General features: G+C 36.8%; 1 protein-coding gene across 16 annotated transcripts in view; it reads left to right on the forward strand.

The window, feature by feature from the left end:
- Window positions 1-13,733, forward strand: part of NAALADL2 (N-acetylated alpha-linked acidic dipeptidase like 2) — a 625,547-nt gene that overhangs the window by 258,380 nt on the left and 353,434 nt on the right. For all 16 annotated transcript variants that reach the window (XM_087965359.1, XM_087965362.1, XM_087965366.1 and 13 more), the window contains one exon: window positions 7,050-7,320. In XM_087965359.1, the coding sequence (XP_087821485.1) occupies window positions 7,050-7,320 (271 nt within the window). The remainder of the gene's footprint in view (window positions 1-7,049; window positions 7,321-13,733) is intronic.

Consider the following 13,733-nt stretch of genomic DNA (forward strand, 5'->3'; position numbering starts at 1 on the left):
AGAGTAGAGTAGAGTAGAGTAGAGTAGAGTAGAGTAGAGTAGAATAGTTGGAAGGGACCTTGGAGGTCTTCTAGTCCAACCCCCTGCTTAGGCAGGAAACCCTATACCATTTCAGACAATTGGTTATCCAATATCTTCTTAAAAACTTCCAGTATTGGAGCATTTACAATAAGATAATCCTTTGTGATTGAAAATTCAGGTTTCTATCTCACATCTTTGGACAAAAAAATACCCACACTGAGTGTATATGGTAGTAAAAGTGCATATGTTAGAAATTCCACAAAAATGAAGTTGGCAGAATTTGTTCAACGTCTGTGCCTGCACCCTTTACCAGCCATGCTGATTGATCCACACCCTACTTTCCATTCATGCCTATTTTAAATCAAAAGGCTGGTTTCTATTAGTGTTCACTTTTCTATAGAGACAACTTGTATCCTTTCACCATTAGGGACTGTCACACTGCTGTGCTGACAAGAAATACTAGCATTATGATTGTTGTGAACTGATGAGTTGTATAGACAAATTGCTTTCTCCTCTTCAGGAACTTTGCAGCTTCTTTTCTGACTCACACAATTGCAGTCAGATTGCTGGGGCTTTATAGTATAAATTGTGAACAATGATACCTTGTGCTATATCTCTGGATAGATTGAACCAATGGTTTTCAACTTCCTTATCTTACAAAAGCATCTTATATGTGAATGTACAGACCAAGGAATTGGAGCACAAGGTAGGTGAGAATCATTCCATCTATGGAGGCTTGTTTGTAGAATTGTGATTCCATGGCCAATGAGTAAATAAAGCCAACAGGTAAAGAAAAAGATTTATTCAACGGTGATAATTGTATCTCTTCCACAGCAGGAGATACCAGCATTAGGGTGATTGTGCTATTTATAAACATGCCAATTTGTAGCAAAATATTTGTTGTTGATTAATATGGTTTTTCCTTATATGGTTAAAAGAAAGACAGACACGTACAAAGCAATGGTGGGATTCAAATTTTTTACTACTGGTTCTGTGGGAGTGGCTTGGTGGGCGTGGTGCGGCTTGGTGGGCATGGCTTGGTGAGCATGGCAGGGGAAGTCTACTGTAAAATCTCCATCCCCTCACCACCCCACTAACCTGCTTTCCAGCTCTGTTCTCCTGTGCAGGGCAACAAAAGAAGACCCAGCCAATCAGCTGGGATGCGGCAGGCAAAGAATAGATGGGGCAGGACCAGTCAGAGGTGGTATTCTGAACTATTTAAAATATCTGCTAATGGTTCTCCAAACTACTCAAAATTTCCGCTACCAGTTCTCCAGAACTGGTCAGAACCTGCTGAATGCCACCTCTGGTACAAAGACACTTGGTTCCAGGTATGGTCCTTTAAAATGATAGTAGTCACTTTATCACCCTTAAACATCATGACAAATGTAAAGGATTATAACTTTGTATGTGACCTATTCATTTAGAGATAATCGAGAAGAGCGTTTACTTCTCCCTACTTTAAGAAAAAAGATAGAGATAGATGTATGTTTATCTTTCCATCTCACTCTCTCTGCATCTATCTTTCTCTCTTTCTATCTACCTATCATCACTACATAGTTATTTATCACACTTAAAAACATTATGAAAATTATTAACATCCTTCCATAGTTTAACACACAGACCATCAGACAGATAGAATAACAGAATTGGAAAGCCTGTAGAGATTCTCAGTCATCCAGGTCATGGTTGTCCAAAGGTGCTTTTTCTGGAGGCAACTGGACTTTCTTGTTCTTCCTTCAAAAAAAAAAAATTCTCATCCAAGAATCTTCTTCAGCTCTGACAGGATAGTGGGGAATGGAAGGATTTATATTCCTTGCAGACAGCTGGTCATTTACATCCTTTCAGAGGGTCGTTGAAGCTCTTGGAGGTTTATCTATGTCCTCAGGGTCACCTGAGTAGTAGTTCTGTTTCCTGTAGTCTGCAATTTTTTCCTCTGGAAATTGATTCCTACTCCCAAACCATTCAAAGGGTGTTCATCCCAAATTGTGTAGCTAAAAGTGCTTTAACGACCCTCTTGAAGGATGCAAATGACCATCTGTCTGCAAGGAATATAAATCCTTCCATTCCCCACTATCCTGTCAGAGCTGAAGAAGATTCTTGGATGAGAAGTGAAATGTCTTAAAAACAAAAACAAAAACCAAGAAGTTCAGTTGCCTCCTGAAAAAGCACCTTTGGGACAACATAATTTGAAGGGATCCTGGAGGTTTTCTAGTTAGTACAACCCCCTGCTCTAGCAGGAAACCCTATACAATTTCAGATTCTTTTTGTTGTCTTTGTTTGTCTTCTTAACTGCTGATTACAATTTATGTGCTTTGTGTAGTGCTTGATTTGTCCAAACTCTGTAACAAAAGTTGAATTAAACATGGATGAATAATGTTTAAATTCACTCATAAGTAGCGAGAAAGCAAAGATATGTGTATGCAATTGGGAAACTCAGCAATTACCATGGAAAAGATTGGAATGAATTGTGACTTTGGTGCTTTCTAAAGGATCTAGTTAAATCTTATTTTTTCTGGATTAAGAATTGAAGGACATAACAAAAAATGTTAACTTTCAAGAAAACTCTGCTCTAGAGTTTGGAGCTGCTTAGAAATTTTATTAATTATAGGGTATCAACCTGGAGTTGCTTGGAAGAAACTCCAGGTAGACTGATCTGATTATATTTCTTTTTTTTTAAATAAAGTTTTATTTAGGTTTTCACAAAACATACAAATAAAAATAAAATATCTTTTTTTGAGAACAGCATGCCCCTGGGTTATCACTTCTCCATACAGATACAAACTCAATACATATTCATCTTATACATTCTAATCCATATCTTATAACTATTTTCACATTTTTTTCAATAGCTTTTCCCTTTCTTTACTTTCTATAGCCTTATTTTAAATTATCTCATTCCTTTCTTAATTCAATTACATATCTTTTTCTAATTTTTAAAATCTTTCTAATCAATACTTTTATACTTTCATCTGTCCTGTTTACAATTTCATATTATCTTTTCTCGTTAAACAAATTTTCCCCTGTGGTTACTAGACTGGAGTGTAACACCTTTGTATCTTTTTTCAAATCTTGTTTAAAATTTAAGTTGCACCTTTACAGTTATAACATTCATTTTCTAACCTCTATTTTATAACACATACCTATTTTCAACCAAATTCTGCTTGGTACATTCCTTTCAAAATTGATCTGATTATATGTCATACTGAGGTACAACTTAAGTTCACTGACCTAATCTTGCTAGAAATTTTACTAGCATTTTTTTTTTGAAAGATTGCATTATCCCCAAGACTAATTAAAAACACTTCGTATCTGCTCTTGGGCTTTAATAAAGGTATGATTTGCACCTGTATTTTAATATTCTGAAAATAAATTATGAACTAAATAAGGAACAAAATGCTTTTAAAAATTCAATCAAGTATATTGTCACTAAAGTTTTAAAACCGCTTTTATTTAATGATTGAGTAGAGAGCATATTTCATTTTGCAGTAAAAAGAATGATTCTATAATTGTAATCTTCATTTAAAATTACCCCCTGCAATGAAAAATGTGCTTATGATGGGGCAGTACCTCAATCTTGTTTGTAATGGGGTGGCTTTTATTTAATCTATTAATGCTTCCAATAACGATGAGAAATGTGGATACTCCTGGAGCATTTGTGTTAATCAAATGACTTGGCACATATTGGAATTGTCCAAGTTCATGTCATTGCATTAAAGGGCACAGCCGATGAAATCACTGACTTGTAATGTACTAGTGATTGGATTAACTTGTCTATTGTGTACAGACTATTTGAAGACTTATTGGAGATAAAGTGGAAAAGATTAAGTCCAAAGAGCTGACCTTTGGCTATTATTCCTCTTGAAAAGAGCTTACAAGCCTTTAGCGTAAGCCTACTACTCTTGAAAAGTGTGTGGTGTTAGAGTAGATCAGAGGTGATGAATGTCTAACTAATTTGTCTGAAAATAATCTCCGTTTTTCAATTAAATGGGCACTAGAAGACATATGCAAAGTCCAATGTGACCAGATTTGTGGCGCCTCTACGCTTGACATTTAACCTTTACTTCATCATTCTGTACTGTCCAACTGACATTTTGACTGCGAGGGAGCACAACATTTTGGTAAAGTAACTGTCAGGTCAGCCTCCATTCAAATCTTAGGAAAGAAATTCCCCAACTCCATAGATTTAGAGAAAAGGTACTTTTACTAAGAATGAACTGATGGCAGCAAAAGCAAGGCAAGACAGTTCACACCAAAGTTACACACTGGAAGTTCCCTTAAATCCCTCCACCCCCAGGGTCCAGCCCATAAAGACCAATCACCATCCAATATGATGTTATGGGAAGTCTCTTCAGCAGATGTTTAGTTTAGTTTAGGTTTTAGGTTTTAGGTTTTAGGTTTTAGGTTTTAGGTTTTAGGTTTTAGGTTTTAGGTTTTAGGTTTTAGGTTTTAGGTTTTAGGTTTTAGGTTTAGGTTTAGGTTTAGGTTAGGTTTAGTTTAGTTTAGTTTAGTTTAGTTTAGTTTAGTTTAGTTTAGTTTAGTTTAGTTTAGTTTAGTTTAGTTTAGTTTAGTTTAGTTTATTGTCATTGAACCTCTACAATGAAATCAAACACCATCTTCAGTGCACATCATGATCATGAAAATAAACACAAACACACATCCTTCACACCCCACACATTGAATTGAAAACCCACAACACCACACCAACACTGCACTACACAGTAGAATTCAACAGAGCTACTGCCCTGGGATAGAAGCTGTTTTTCAGCCTATTTATCCTATTTGGATGCCTCCAGAGACCCAAGATGATTGGCCCTGGAAAAGTCCAAACAACATCACTCCATTGATGGGTAGCAAACCTTCCTTCACAGGAACACTTCACACCAACTCACTTCCCCACCCCAAATGCCCAAAAAACCCCTCTCTGTTTCCATGGCAACTGAAGGCAAGCAAGCTGCAAATTGCATTCTGCAGATCCGGCTGACAATAACCAACCAAGATTTTTCTTTCAGGACTAATGGAAAGACAACTAGAAAAAAATCATGGAACATTGCATTCTTGTATATGATAATCGCAGCAAGGTTATTATATGCTCTCAAGTGGAAAGGTTCAGCACTGCCTCTAATGGAGAACGGTTGGTGAAAATGATGGAACTTACAGAGATGGCTACGTTGGCTTCCTGGTTCAGAGAAAAGGCATCTATATTTACGGCTGATTGGAAAACCTTAATAAATCTTTTCGCATGAAACAGAAAAACTGACTTTTTAATTTCTGGTTTTGATGATCCAAAAATATTAAATAATAGAAAATAGAGAGTCTTTTTTGAAATCATAGAGTAAGAGATAGCTATGAATTCATACCTGTATTTGCTGCAAAGGAAATTGGAAGATTTTTTTTTCTATTTCTTTTTATCTTTTCTTTTTGCCTCTTTTGCTTTTCTTCCCCCCCTTTTTTCCCCTTTGTATTAGCTTTTGCTAGTTTTTTAATCTTCTTTTTAAAACATTTAATTAAATGTGTATAAAAAAGAAAAGTAACCTTCTGAGAAAGAGAGAGCAGGAATTGAAATGGGAGACAGATGACCTCCAGTGAAAACAGATGCTTATTGTGCCTTTCCTGGATTGACATATAAATGACAATTGACAATAGAGATATATGGCAAAACAAATCCTCCTCAGATTGTGACAATGTGACATATAGTTTCTACTATGGCTTTGCATATTTCTTAACAACATGGTAAATGTGGTATAAAAATAAAAGGATTACAAAGTTTATAGTAACTTTGGTGGAGAAATCAAACATAGGCAATTAGCGATACAGTTTGACATAATTGTCATTTTCCATAAGTAGACAAATAGAAATAGCAGACTTATAGACTTATATACCACTTCATAATGCTTTACAGCCCTCTCTAAGTGGTTTACAGAGCCATCATATTGCCTCCAACAATCTGGGTCCTCATTTTACCAATCTCAGAAGGATGGGAATCTGAGTCAACCTTGAGCTGGTCAGGATTGAACTCCTGGCATTGGGCAGAGCTCGCCTGCAATACTGCATTCTAGCCACTGCACCATGGCTCCTAAATTAAAATCCTTGGGAAAACCAAGGAGAGAGAGAGAGAGAGAGAGAGAGAGAGAGAGAGATCTACTTTTATTACTTTGTATGTAGTATGTAGAATGTATATAGATAACTTTAAAAAGAAGCCAGGCATGAGTTGTTGTTGTGGGAAAAATACAGTAGTAGGTATGTTTACCACCTCATATATGAAACTCAAGGTGGTAAACATATCTAGCACTCCTTCCTCCTTCTATTTTTCCACAACGACAACAACCCATGCCTGGCTTCTTCTTAAAGTTATCTGTCAAGATGGCATAAATGGTTTCCCTTAACATAATTTTGTGATTCTGTTCCCTAAACTTCGTGCTGCCATCACATTTTTTGACATCTGTTTATCTGGCTTTTGAGAATTATGCTTGGAATAGTCAATTCTTATATGCCACTTCATACTTTCATGGTTTAGTATAGCTATATACTGTATTTTCTTGGCTCAACTTCTTTAGTATCTAGTCTAATTTTCTATCTATCTATGTATCTATCTATCTATGTACCTATCTATCTATCTATCTATTTCTGCCCATCTCCCTCAGAGAAAGAGAGAATCAATGTCTTTGTTATGTGTTTATATTGGACCAACATAATGTCTGGATTTTCATATCATGATAAGCCATAATTTCGCTCAGATCTTAGTTAATGTGCTGGTTGAAACCACCTAATGTGGTTTTTAAATCAGGGCTTTAACATGCTATTGTTCAAACTCAGATAATTCTGGTTTATTCTCCAATCATGCTTAGGTAAACAATGACTTAATACAACAAGGATACTCATCCAGTATCCTAGAGCAACATTTCTTTTCTTTCTTTGTTTTTATTAAAAATAGATTCCAAGTTGCCTGTGTATATAATCAGAAGCTTATTTTTTTATTGGAAAAGCCAATCTGTACACCCAATTGTGTTTGATATTGTTTCTTGTAGAGATTTGATACAGCAGAATGGAAAAGAAGATAGAGATGTTGCAACAAAACTTCTGGGTCAGTGGACATCCTTTGGTCTTGAAGATGTCCAGTTCATCAATTACACTGTCTTGCTTGACCTGCCAGGTTCTTCTCCAAATACAGTGACTCTGAATAACACTGGGGAATGCTACTATCCTAATGGACAACCATGTAACAAAGAGACCCAAACTCACTACAGTCAAGACCTTCCATATGCCTATGCTGCTTACTCTGCCAAAGGAACCCTCACGGTAATATGACCATTTGTATGTGTTATATTGGTATAAAAATCAAGCAGAAAGGCAGGAAAAGCCCCATTTAGATGTAAGCCTGTTGAATGATATACTATATTCTCTTCCAATGGCACGAGAACAAGAAGACTTATGGAGGTCAGCAATACAAACCATGAAACACTGTGCCATGTCTATGGAGATTCTAAATGATTCATGTCATGTTTGTCCCAAAGATGCTTTTCCAAAGGCAACTGGACTTTCTTTTTTTCCTTTGAAAATGTTTCTCTGCTCATCCAAGTAGCTTTTTCAGTTCTAACTGACTGGTGGGGAATAAAAGGATTTATATTCTTTGTAGTCATCTAGTCATTAGCACTCTGGAGGTCAGTCATTGAGGCCACTTGGGGGTTTATCTGTATCCCCAGAGCTATGGTGGCACAGTGTTTAGAATGCAGTACTGCAGACTATTTCTACTGACTGCTGGCTGACTGTAATTTGGCAGTTCAAATCTCACCAGGCTCAAGGCTGATTCAGCCTTCCATCCTTCCGAGGTGGGTAAAATGAAAACTCAGATTGTTGGGGGCAATATGCTGATTCTGTAAACTGCTTAGAGAGGGCTGTAAAGTACTGTGAAGTGCTATATAAGTCTAAGTGGTATTGCTATTGCTCAGAGTCACCTGAAGTAGAGTTCAAATGGGTATGGAACATTCTTGGGACAGTTGAAAGGACTGTGTTGTTAAGAAGAGATAAGTAATGTCATATCCCTCCCCTCTGTTCCATTCAGTTTTAACAAAATGGTCTTTTTAAACCCTCAAATCAATGGTCCACTCTGTCCAGAATGTGAACTTTGCTGTCTTCAGAAGAATGACCTTAGCCTTTCAGATGCAGATGGACTAAACAACCAATTGCTGCTAGTTGCTATTGCAACTGCTGTTGCAAGTGGACATGGTCACATAACATCAAGCTTTACAACACCCTCACTTAGTGATGGGGTTACTTGTCCCAATTACCATTGTTAAGTGAGGACTACCTGAACACTAATCAAGATATACAGTTTGTATTTTCTAAACTAACCAAAGAAGTGTTCCCAACCACTTTGTAGTTTAAGGACCATGTAGTACACAATAATTTTGCTTGTTTAAATTTGGAATTGTCCATCAAAGAAAAGATATCCGTGTATCCTCAATTTTTTTAAAAAAAAACCTCACTTAGGTTTCAGCCAGATTCAACGCATGGCTTTTCTCAACATGGAGTAGAATGCACTTTTTAATAAGGAGACATCTACTAATGGGATTATTAATTAGAAGCAGTACAATTCACCCCTCCCCCTAAAAAAAAAATCTCCTCAGGCAAGATGGCTAAATACAACATGAGAGGATTAAAACATATAACCCTTATATACTTAACTGTATAGCTTGGATAGATCAATTGTCAATATTGTAAGACAATTCATTTATGAAGTAATTTGTGGATGTTTTTAATAAAAAAGAGGAAACCCACATCTATATATTAATATATATCTAGTTTGGTCATCAGAGCCCACAGTTAAAATATCCTTATTTATGCGAGATTATTATTTGTTCTCAAACTGTACAGACTAGAACTCACAGAGCAATTTTTCATCTGAAACTGCTACATGATTATACATACCCAACCTTTCCTGCTACTTGTATTTAACATTTATTTTATCTTAGGTGAGAACCAAGCATTGGTGTGAAGAATCTAAGCCCAAAGGAATTTGTGATCTATATTTGTGCATAGAACAGGAGCATATGGGGAGATAAATTTACAAGCATCCCCACCTGCTTTTGAGCATTGCCTGCTCTGGATATATGTAGGCCTCAAAAAATGAAGATCCATCTGGTGTTCATACTGTATAATTAAACTTAGCCACCTGCAAATGTAAAAAGAATTAAGGCTTTTGCTAGAGACAAAGCCCTATTAAGTGTACCTAATTATGCCTCTCTACCATCTGAGCTAATGTAATCAATGCTCTGATGGTGCAAGCTTTCTGCATGATGCCACAACTACTTATATCTTTAAGATGAGGAAGCTAATTCCAATAGTAAAATTTCCTTTTGAAAACTGTAGCCTGATTGCTTATAATTTGCAATCTTTATATATCACATTGATGATGTTAGCATCCATGGTTATGGAATGAAATTCCATTGTCCCTAGTTTCACTCAATCATTGTGAATATGTGGGGGGAGAAATTCATCTCCTATCATAATTATGCTGTGGGGAAGAGAGACAAATGACAAAATGTACATTGTAATGTCAAAACACAAAGTACACGGCTTACATGATTGGAAGGCCAGATTTGCCTCAGGATGTCATGATCAACATTTTGTTATTTTCATGATATCTGAAGTTATGCTTCCAAATATTGATGGTGTTTCTATATAATAATAACAAAATATCAGAGTTGGAAGGGACCTTGGAGGTCTTCTATTCCAATCCCTGCTCATGCAGAAGACCTTATACCATTTCAGATAAATGATTGTCCAGTATCTTCTTAAAAACCTCCAGCGTATGGAGGAAAGTCATTTCACTGATTAATTGTTCTAACTATAAGCAGATTTCACTTTAGTTCTAGTTGGTTCTCTCCTTGATAAGTTTCCATCAGCCGTCCAGGTCATGGTTGTTCCAAAAAATGCTTTTTCAAGAGGCAACTGGCCTTTCTGGTTTTTCTTTAAAGATGTTTCCCTTCTCATCCAAGAAGCTTCTTCAGCTCTGACTGGATGGGAGGGAATTAGATCAGGATTAGATTCAGCAGTCCACCTTTGGGCTTAGATTCCTCACACCAATGCTTGGTTCTCACCTAAGACAAAATAAAGACAAAGGCTACTCTTTTGAAGACAGCAAAGTCCACATTTTGGGCAGAGAGGACCACTGGTTTAAAAGAGGGGTCCAAGAGGCCATCTATGTCAAAATTGAACAGCACTTTTTCTCAATAGAGGGGGAGGGATACAATATCATTTATCTCCAGTCTACAACACAGACCTTTCAACAGTTCCAAGAAGGCTCCACACCCATTTGTACTACTCAGGTGATCCTGAGGATACCCATAAATCTCCAGGTGGCCTTAACGACTCACTAAAAGAACGCAAATGACCAGCTGTCTGCAAGGAGTATAAATCCATCCAGTCAGAGCTGAAGAAGCTTCTTGGATGAGAAGCAAAATGTCTTCAAAGAAAAACCAGAAAGTCCAGTTGCCTCTTGAAAAAGCACCTTTGGGATTTCCATCCATTTTTTTTGCTTCTTGTCCTCCCTTCAGGGGCTTTGATTAGCAGGATTCAAAGATGCCTCAAGGTAAAAGGTAAGAAAAATAACCACTGTTTTCGGTTCCAAAGAGACCTACGGAAAAAGTGAGTCTGCTTCTTCCCTTTTCTTTGTCTTACTATTCTAATGGAAAATTGAAGATGAACCATTTTGTAAGTGAAAGTGCTAATCTGACTCTCTTCTTTATGCTTCAAAGATAACAGATCAATATACCCTTACTAAATATATTTATATAGCTTAGGTTTGTATATTCCCACATATAGAATGAAATCATGCTGTATTTTTAATACAATCTGTACAGGAAGAACATCTCCATAGGGCTGTAAACTCTCTGCTTCTCAAACAGAGACTAGGAGTACAGATATTGGATATTATAAATATATCTCCATTTGCATGAGATGCAAAGGGGCTAGGTGACTTCACCTGTATCATGATGTCATCATGTAAATTATGAAAAGTATTTTCTGTACATAATTTTGACTCAACTAATGGAAATTGATGCCATAATCAGAATTGTATTTTCCAGATGCCTACATTTTTCCCCCCTTTTAATGACCCCCATAGTCCCTTATATCAGGGTGGAGTTGGGGCAACTGAATGGAGCTGAGTGTTTACTGTCCGGATGCCCTTCCTGTCGTCAATGCAGAGTTTGCAGCAGATAATTACACATTGTGCCCCGAGAGAGAAATATCTGCCACTACCTAGGATTGAACTCACAGCCTTCTGATTGTGAGGCAAGAGCTCCTCTTCTAGGCCATTGTACCACTCATACATATGCTGTTTCTAAATGATGGTAGCAGCCTTTAATATTTAATATAATATTATAATAATTTAATATATTTAATATTTAATATAAGAATATGCAATATTCTTAATGGTCTAACACAATATCCCAGATTGTGATGTTGATTTGAATTTTAATCACTACCTCCTATTCTGATTTATTACTAATTAAATTTGTCCAGCATGAAACAAACAAATCAAGATTGAAATTTGCATTTTGCATGAAAATGTTACTTATTAGATTCATAGTCTACCTTTCCTTCTCAAGTTTATAGAGCACGATGCCTTCCATTCACACCTACAATTAACCCGGGAAATATTGGTTCAGAGGTGGTATTCAGCAGGTTCTAACCAGTTCTGGAAGAACCGGTAACAGAAATTTTGAATGGTTCAGAGTACCAGCAAATCCCACCTCTGGCTGGTCCCGCCCCCATCTATTCTCTGTCTCCTGAGTCCCAGCTGATTGGCTGGGTCTTCTTTTGTTTCCCTGCACAGGAGAATGGAGCTGGAAAGCAGGTTAGTGGGGTCGGAGCGAATGGGATTTTGCCATAACCTTCCCCCAGGATAGGGGTGGGAATGAAGATTTTGCAGTATCCTTCCCCTTCGATTTCCACCAAGCCACGCCCACCAAGCCACACCACGCCTACCAAGCCACGCCCACAGAACCAGTAGTAAAAAAAAAAATGAATCCTACCACTATATTGGTTGATTGTGACTGTTCCAAAGTCATCTGGATAAGTTTCATGGCTGAAGATAGCCTTGAACATGGATGTCTCCCATTCTCATCTATCAATCACCATATTGAGTTCAGACAGCCATATCCTATAGAACAGATTATTGAGGGAAAAGTTAATGATCTAAACACAAAGTAGAACATGGTTAGCTGTATTTCTTGAAACAACCAGAGTGATACCTAAAACATAATGAACGGGATAGATTTTTCTACATATCTTTTCCAAAGTGTAAAGTAAAGTCAATGCTGGGATTGAATCTACTTCCTGGTGACTTCGTGAACATTCATGTTGTATTTCTTGGCAGCTGTAGATAAAGGATGTGCATTGCCACCTCCTAAGACTTTTTCCTAAATCTTTTGGGCTTTCCTGATGCCTCAATTCTGTTTAGTTTTTTCAAGAGTACATAGATAGTGCCACCTCATGAGGTTTTCCAGAATGCCAAAGAACAGAATTTGACATTTGGATTGCTTTACACCTCATTGATAATTGAGATCCCAAATGTTATTTTTCAAAACAGAGATGATTGAAATGGATGATATCAGATTTGAATTCCAAACCTGTAAGGCTGACTGGATATAACGAAGTGAGATTCTTAATAGGGACCATATCTTTATTCACCTTCGCAGGCAGGTGATGTTTGGGCTCTGAAATAATATGAATACGAAATAATATGCTTGTCGGTTAACCGAGAATGAGCCTAAAAAGCCCAGAATCCAGTGAAACTACATAACCCATTTAGCTTTTAGCCGTGACTTTCGATATTGAAGACGTTTACCTTTTTTTGCAGGAATTTATAAATATGCAACTCTATTTCACTCCCAAGGGAGTTTTTCCTTTCCTTGAACTTCCAGATCACCTAGAGATGGGTATAATAATTTTGTTTCACTAACCTTTCCCTTTCCCCCAAGCTTTAATTAGTTGCTTTTATGCAAAGACAACTGCATTAAAAAGTCACATTCAACAGATGTCAATTGCCTGTAAGTAATTGTTTACAGAATAAGATAACTTTCTATGTGTCTATGGAGATTCTCAGTCATCCAGGTCATGATTGTCCCAAATATATATATATTTGATGGGTCAGGTATGTTATGGATGGATAGATATTTTTCTATGTGTATTTCTAATAAATGTGTGTATGTGTGTGTGAAGCCTGAATTTGGTCAGGTAGTAGAATCATTGGAACCTGACAGAGTGTGTGTGTGTGTGTGTGTGTGTGTGTGTGTGTGTGTGTATCCATTTCATAAACTCCCATGAATATATAGGCTATATGCATGAGCATTTTCATAAGTCTTACATATTTTAAAATGGAAGATGGGATTTTTCAGATCTGAATGTACAGCAACATACAATACACAGACAGACTTTGTCCATTGCATTGAAGTCTCTGATAAATGAAAGTCCACTAAATCAAAAGTCCATTTGTTTCTTAGAAGAGACTTTTCACTGTAAAAGCCAACTTAGGATAATGTGCATAATGCAATCAGAATGAACTTGTTTTCACAAAAGATTTCTTGGACATATTACATTAACAGTCATGTGAAGTTGCATACTAAGTCTCCATATGTTACCAGGCATTGTGAATCTAAACAGTTATGAAATGTGCCATAATTTCTTAAAGCAGAAAATCAATTAAA

This window comes from Notechis scutatus, chromosome 4, assembly GCF_049901735.1.
Source record: "Notechis scutatus isolate UNSWTSFEM ecotype Mainland chromosome 4, rNotScu1.2, whole genome shotgun sequence".
Lineage (NCBI taxonomy): Eukaryota > Metazoa > Chordata > Lepidosauria > Squamata > Elapidae > Notechis > Notechis scutatus.